Source organism: Trypanosoma cruzi, genomic scaffold (assembly GCF_000209065.1).
Source record: "Trypanosoma cruzi strain CL Brener 1047053516755 genomic scaffold, whole genome shotgun sequence".
Classification (NCBI taxonomy): Eukaryota; Euglenozoa; class Kinetoplastea; order Trypanosomatida; family Trypanosomatidae; genus Trypanosoma; species Trypanosoma cruzi.
The window spans coordinates 86,411-93,563 of record NW_001849371.1 but is presented as its reverse complement, the minus strand read 5'-3'; the positions used below and the strand labels follow the sequence as shown (position 1 = coordinate 93,563).

Genomic DNA, 7,153 nt, shown 5'->3' with positions numbered 1-7,153 from the left:
GGAAGAGAATCCTTCAACGCTACGTCATTGTATTGCTCCCCAAACAGTTCATTTGTCCCGCCACGGTAATTGTAAACGTGCTGGTAAAACTGTTTCTTCCATTCCCAACCGGCCTGTTCAGAGTAAAGGCCGTTGTGGGAAACAAGAATAACATCGTCTGACTTACGTGGTTTATGAAACCCATACATGTCAGCAAACTCGTCCGGGGTAAGTTGAAGAGCATACTCAACTTCATCCCTTGGTAGCCACCAGCTGTGAGGAACCCAACGATGCATCTTTAGCGGCGAAGTCCTACAATCGATAATGTGCGTATAAGGTTCTGGGTGCTGCACCAAATGAAGCATATCTTTAAGAAATACCTGATGACAAAGAAGGTGGTGAAAGTGTGCGTATTGTTGCCGCTCATAAAGAAACTTATGGCGATCAAAATACCACGGCTGGTACTCCTTCGGATGCCAGTTCATCCACTCACGAGGGTTGATCTGGCCGTCAAGCATCATGTGATGACGAGTACGACGGTCAGCTTGCCGCCTAATACAAGACACGAGCATTGGTACCCACTATTGCTCAAAACTCCTAACATTCAACAACAACAACAAAAAAAATACATTAGAGCCAAAAAAAAAGACACGGAACTATTCAGAGCCCCACCCGCCGCAGGGAAAAGAAACTGAAAATCCAACACGAGCCAAGGCCTCCGTGTCAACCCAAACGTCTTAACACAGATCGTATGTTTATATCAAACTTAATAAAGAGATGGTTTTTTTTTTTTTTTTTTTTTCTTACTTAATTAATTCTGTTAAATTATTTAAATGGGAAATGCCTGTTACCACGCAACATTCACCATAAGAAAAAAAGGGAAAACAAAAAAAAAAAAATGGAAGCGCAGGCCACCAATAAATCGTCAAAGAAAAAAAATGGGAGACTTCACACATTACACGACGCTTCTACCCTTCTCGCTTAGCACGACTCATCGAGCTTCTTGGGGATCTCCCAGGTAAATCCACCCCTGCCACTCTTGTCTTCGCGTCCAAAGTGGCCAAAGCGCGAGGTCATGTGATATATGGGCCGACGAAGATCTAGTTCCTTTATAATATCGTACGGGCGAAGCCTGAAATTCTTCGTCACGATCTCCAGGATGCGTCCATCATCATACTTGCCGGTGCCATAGGTTTCAATGTGAATGTTCAGCGGTTCTGCAACACCAATAGCGTACGCCAGTTGAACGAGACAACGACGTGCAAGACCTCCGGCGACAAGCGACTTGGCGATCCAGCGGGCCGCGTAGGCCGCCGAACGGTCCACCTTTGAAGGGTCCTTGCCAGAGAAGGCGCCACCCCCATGGGCGCCCCAACCACCGTAGGTATCAACAATGATTTTGCGGCCAGTAAGGCCAGCATCACCGTGTGGGCCGCCAATTACAAATCGGCCAGAAGGATTCAAGTGGTACTTTGTATCGGCATCAAGCATGTGGGCAGGGATCACGGCCTTGATGACCTTTTCCATGAGGTCCTTGCGGAGTGTCTCGTTTTTCACATCAGCATCGTGTTGGGCCGAGATAAGAACAACAGCCACACGCTTAGGAGTCAGCAGCTGTCTTCCTTCACGTGAGTCGTACTCATACTGTACAGTGACCTGCGTCTTCGCGTCCGGACGAGCCCACGGTAGTGTCCCATTACGGCGTAGTTCGCTATACTTTACAGCAAGTCCGCGTGACAACTCGTATGTGAGTGGCATAAATGTCTCCGTCTCGTCAGTTGCGTAGCCAAACATCATGCCCTGATCACCAGCACCAAGTCCCTCGCCGTCAAAGTCCCCAAGACTCTGGAGGATCTCTGGAGACTGGTGCTCAATGGCAATCAGAAGGTTGCACGAGCGATAGTCCAACCCCTTCTCGCCATCATCAAAACCAATTTCCTTCACCGCATCGCGGACCACCTTCTGATAGTCGAGCACCGCATTTGTGGTTATTTCACCAAAAATCATGATCATGCCTGTCTTGGAGCACGTTTCACAAGCCACCCTTGAAAGAGGATCCGATGCAAGGCATGCATCCAGCACAGCGTCAGACACTTGGTCACAAAGCTTGTCAGGATGGCCCTCACTCACGTGTTCAGAGGAAAAAAGAATTTGACGAACAGACATATTGCCGGTAAAATTTATATATATAAGAAAGAAGAAATCTTGCTGCTGCTACTACCGTATTTTTTTTTTTTTTTAAGAAGAAAAAAAGAACATGCGGTCCAAAATAATTTCGCAGAAAGTTCCAGTTAATTGTGTCCCTATCTACAATTAATAATAATAATAATAATTATTATTATTATTATTATTATTATTCGCAGTAGTAGTAGCAGTACTATATAAATAAAAAATAATTGTCATTCTTAAAACAAATTGCTGCAGAACGGTAATAATCCAACTATAAAGCAAAGATAACTGAAAATACTCTCGCTTCCCGCAAAAGAAGAAGTTGTACTTTCTTTGGATGTTCCCACAACTCCAATCGGGCGCCCTCGATTGTCGCCACCGACCTTCCATTAATAGAGAGAATGACATCCCCAGTATGTACCAGGGGAAAGGCAGGGGCCAGTGACTGAATGACGCGTACCTGATAGCAGCGTTCCCTCACCTTGTGCCTGCCACGATGCAGCAAACGAACATCGCTAAGGACAAGCCCATATTTTTCCTCTGGGGTCCCACTTCGCCTCCGCGGGGCAATGTCAGCAAAAGCGGAAGTGAACAAATCCTCGTAACCCCTGCATCGCTCAGATTGAAGTGCAAAAATCAGCCCCTTCTGTATTCGGGCAACTTTCAAAGCAAAGTTGGCCAACAGCTGGATACGAATCGGGACGCACTCTTGAAAAAATATATGGCATGGGTCTTTCCGCCTCGGTCCTGCGATTGCCCTCTCCTCAGATTGAGCCATCAAACCTCCGCAGGGTGAACCCACAACGCTTCCCTTCACGGCCTCTGTACCCCTGTCATTGCGCATCGCATCAGCAAACTCTGCCACCATGGCCTTTTTGCGTTCAAGAGAAAACAAATAAAACCGCAGGAGTGAAAAACATCCCCACAAAAAGTGGAATAAAGTGATGTAGTGATTTCCCTTCATCTCCCCCATGAGAGCCCCCATGAACCGAGAAAAAAAGAACAAATGGGCCCGAACAGTGCTGCTTTCGGCCGAAACGATATGCCTTCTGCAGTCCGCTTCTGAGCGAATGAGATCATCCATCAAACCCCAAGCACATGAACTACGCCAGACAAAAGAAATGGATTGGAGAAGTAAGTCGCTCAACAAAAAAAAAAAAAAAAAAAAGTCAGTTATGACCAAGAGATAAATGAACAAACGATCGCCACTAGAAACGTCGCGGTGAAAAGACTACGTTGTTCGGCATTACACAACAAACATCTAAAAAAAAAAAAAATTTGACAATAAGTTTTCATTTTACTCGCATCTTCAATTTCAAGCAAAAAAAAAAAAAAAAAAAGAAATAAGCACCAGTCCCCGTTATTCAAGAGCAATGACGTCAGCAACATTCCTAAAAATATCTCGCTTCCAAATAGGGCGAAGAGGCACTCCTGCTGGTGTCTCGAGAACAAAATCCACTTTTTCCAGCTGGGATTGATGTGTTTCCAACCATTCCTTCAATCTGTAGTTAACCACGATTGTATCCGGTGTTGTAGGCGCCCAGCAAAGTGGACAATTCCACACATTGGTACGAGCACACTGCATGAGGAGAGAGCGCAATTCCACGCATTGCATGTGTTCACATAAATGACCTCGTACAGGGATGCTTAACGGAAGTGTCGTAATAGGACAATTGATCTTCACCTGCACACCAACGACATCATCGCGGCGCTTGCGACGAGGAGGCATCTTATAGTTCAACACAACCCTGTCAACCAGTGCATCCATATCGATACGATCTACATACACGGCAGCTATAACACCCTTCCAAAGAGCCATATCCTCAATGACCCCAGTGAAACCAACTGCAAGGGAAAAAAGTTCCTTGTGTAAAACGTGTTTGGTTATATCAGCCCCGGCAGCAGTTTTTACAGCCACGGCTTCCTTTCCCGAAGGCAACGAACAATTACATGGAGTCTCTACAACAGCTCCATTCACAAAAAGCCTCATAGCTATGGTAGCGCCCTCGTACTCAAAAGGAACCATCCACCCAATAGTATGCTCAAATAAAGAGGCTGAAAGAGGAACGAGTAGCACGCGCCGAGAAGCCAACAGACCCCCTTCTGGGACCTCATGTAATGCAATCGGCGATGGCAGGGTCGTCTCCACAGGTACGCCATCCACAGACACGGCCCCTAAAAGATCCAAATAACGGTACAATGGTGAGAGCACAAACCGCTCCTTGTTTTCAAAAACTTCCTTTCGCACTATATCCAAAGCAGAAGAATCAAACGCTTCCTGAAATGTCCATTGCGGCCTACTTGCCTGAGGCACCACCAAAAATTCGGTTGGTCTAGGGTTGGAATCGACTTCATGAATCACCTTTACAACATGGGATGGCGGCACAATGTCCTCCAGGGATCGTGTCGGTCTTTTTCGGCGTTTTGGTTCCCTTTCAGTCATCAGTTTCCGTACGCCTCGCGAAGAAAGATCAATTCCATCTTGCGCTAAAAGAGTATTCCTTAGATGAGATGCAGTGGTATGATTGACCGACTTAAGAAGAGCAGACATGCACCGCAGCTCCTCTGGAGTATAGGGCGCGGGGTCTACCGTTGGTACCTCACTACGGGTGCTATCTAGCAACGCCCTTTCTACAGCTTCTTGTGTCGCAGTTACGCGAAAAAAGCTCTTTTCGGCCGTATCGCGTTCATCCTCGGCCCTATGAAACATGCGGACACCGGTGCTTCCTGACTCCACTGGATATAGGTTTCCGGGGTCATGGTAGAACTCAACACACATATCATATCCTCCTCCAACCACAAGAAGCAATTCCTTGTCCGTCTCCCGCACAACGGCAGGCCACCACTCCCCGTCATCGCAGTTAATCCACACAAGAGTCCCTGGCGGGTATTTCATCAAACAAGTACCCTAAACAAAAACAAAAACAAAAAAAAAAAACTAACTCCAACTCTGTAGACATGCGTAAATAAGTATGTGTTCGTGCATCAGAAAATTTTAAAAAAGAATAACTAAAGCAAGAATATGCGTATAGACACGGAAATTCAAGAGCCACTCTCACATCCTTTATTTTCTCTCCTCGTTTATTATTATTATTATTGTTGTTGTTTTTGCGTGTGTATTTTTGTGTAAATGTCTTTTTTCCGCTGAAAAAAAAATAAATAAATAAATTCGGTGCATTCCAGGGGGGATGAACAAAAACATGCGCGTCAAATAACAAACAAAAGAACAAACGGCAAAAAAAAAATTTATTTCTAGTTATCTAACAAGTAGCACGCCAAAAAAATACCAACAAGAAGTGCTGAAAGCGAGAAGGGTCGAGCGATGTGCACCTTTACTTGTGTAAAAGATTAGATCTACTGAGGAGGCACTGGCTGGGTCCCAAATGCACAAAGCCCAAGTCCCGTTTGTATTGACTTTCCTCTTCTGTGGTAAAAGTGTCGTTCCGCCAGTCCCCACTGGCGCCACGAATGGCTGCAAGAGAGTCTAGAGCTTTGGGAAAGCTTGCAAATATCGCATGCAGGGGAAGCTCCCCAGGGTTCTGGGCAAAGACAAGATCAGGATCAACAGTTTCTTGAGCGGCCACACGCTTTGCCGTCAAATGCGCCACTTTTGAGCGGCTTGAGCTCTTGAGGGATGCGTTGCTGGGCACTGATGAGGGCCATTCCACTCGATTTCTCCTCACATAAGCAGACGGGGAAGCATTTGCTTGTCTTGCCGCAGCGTTGGCTGCAGCTGGAACGGGTGAGTCCAGCACAGAGGGAGGGAGTTCCTTTGCACTGGGAGTGCACTTCAACTGCGCTCTGGGATCTACGGAAGAATCCGCAGCAGTTAAAGGTGCATTAGCCGCCCGAGAGAACGACGCGTGCCCCTTCACTGGTGTGGCGCCATAAATCCTCGACGCCGTATTGACATTTTGCGACGTCAGGGTCGCTGTCAGTCCGTTGCGAACATAAGAAGACATCATCTTGGTGCTTTGTTCATACTTCTCCATGTATTGATCGACCGCCAAGGCCGGAGGAGGAGGAAGTAGCATGGACACATCCTCGCCCTTGATGTACTGCCGGAAAAGCAGTTCTTCAACAAGCTGAGGGCTCCAAGTGGCGGTCATTTTCAAAGTTCCTCTGAATTTACAAACAAACCTACCGACGCTCGGCTGCTAAACACACACTCAACAAAAAAAAAAAAAAAAAGAATGAAAGAAAGAAAAATCAAATAGAATTAGCAGCAAGACAAAAAAAAGTTGTGATATGCCATTAATGGGTAGAAGAAATGCGGTATCACTCCGTCATTTCAATCAACTAGGGCTCTGAAGGAAAAAAAAAAAAAAAGTCCACTTTAAAAAGATAAAAACATAACAATGGTAAAAAAAATAATATCATCAAACCCATTTTTCGGGTGACACTATGCTGCTTGCAAAGAGTATATATATATATATATATACTGAGAGATAAAAATAAGAACTAAATAATGATATCAATGACAACTAAAAAGAGAGGTCTATATTGTACAAATCGCACAACCTCCATGAATTGTCCGCCCCCTTTTGTCCAAAAGGCCTATCAAATTCCTCGTCGGTCATGGTTTGATACTGTGATGCATTTGCGGATGATGGCCGGTGGTAATACCGCGCCATGGATGACGCGTTGACGTCAAGAAATTCTTCTTCCATTGACTCTACGTCATTCGTTTCCTCTGCCCACCGTGGGTCTAACTTCGCCAACCACGAATACTGATAGTCATATGTCTCACCACGCGAAGTAAGCACATCATTCAGCAACTGCAGGCAAAACGAGTAATTCGGAGTTTCCTCAAACTTCAAGGCACGCACATAATCCAAAAGTCTTGCAAACTCTTTGGGGTGCCCATCGGCAAGAGTCTCCGAGGACGTCTTCGCTTTCATATCGCAAATACGCGTATAACGGTAATCATTCGGTTGAGATTTCAGTCCTTGCCATGGCAGACTTCCCCGAAGAAAATAAAAAAGAGGTACGCTACTGATTCCAG

The 7,153-nt window shown here is 45.7% G+C and overlaps 6 protein-coding genes across 6 annotated transcripts, besides 9 other annotated features; all 6 read right to left on the bottom strand.

The window, feature by feature from the left end:
- Positions 1–551, bottom strand: Tc00.1047053510445.61 (hypothetical protein, conserved; the record flags this gene model as incomplete). The annotated part of the gene is made up of 1 exon (XM_799938.1): positions 1–551. A coding segment is annotated over one exon (551 nt), but the record flags the coding sequence as incomplete, so codon positions are not given.
- Positions 1–7,153: a sequence feature (heterozygous, Esmeraldo-like haplotype).
- Positions 761–784: a microsatellite.
- Positions 961–2,145, bottom strand: Tc00.1047053510445.50 (S-adenosylmethionine synthetase, putative; the record flags this gene model as incomplete). Its single annotated transcript, XM_799937.1, has 1 exon — positions 961–2,145. The coding sequence occupies one exon, from the start codon at positions 2,143–2,145 to the stop codon at positions 961–963; it is 1,185 nt and encodes a 394-aa protein (XP_805030.1).
- Positions 2,311–2,337: a microsatellite.
- Tc00.1047053510445.40 (uncharacterized protein) lies at positions 2,420–3,232 on the bottom strand (the record flags this gene model as incomplete). Its single annotated transcript, XM_799936.1, has 1 exon — positions 2,420–3,232. The coding sequence occupies one exon, from the start codon at positions 3,230–3,232 to the stop codon at positions 2,420–2,422; it is 813 nt and encodes a 270-aa protein (XP_805029.1).
- Positions 3,297–3,316: a microsatellite.
- Positions 3,470–3,492: a microsatellite.
- Positions 3,509–5,044, bottom strand: Tc00.1047053510445.30 (hypothetical protein, conserved; the record flags this gene model as incomplete). Its single annotated transcript, XM_799935.1, has 1 exon — positions 3,509–5,044. One exon carries the CDS (start codon positions 5,042–5,044, stop codon positions 3,509–3,511), a length of 1,536 nt encoding a protein of 511 aa, XP_805028.1.
- Positions 5,059–5,085: a microsatellite.
- Positions 5,296–5,318: a sequence feature (AT_rich).
- On the bottom strand, positions 5,481–6,257 carry Tc00.1047053510445.20 (hypothetical protein, conserved; the record flags this gene model as incomplete). Its single annotated transcript, XM_799934.1, has 1 exon — positions 5,481–6,257. One exon carries the CDS (start codon positions 6,255–6,257, stop codon positions 5,481–5,483), a length of 777 nt encoding a protein of 258 aa, XP_805027.1.
- Positions 6,323–6,357: a microsatellite.
- Positions 6,570–6,589: a microsatellite.
- Tc00.1047053510445.10 lies at positions 6,633–7,153 on the bottom strand (the record flags this gene model as incomplete). Its single annotated transcript, XM_799933.1, has 1 exon — positions 6,633–7,153. A coding segment is annotated over one exon (521 nt), but the record flags the coding sequence as incomplete, so codon positions are not given.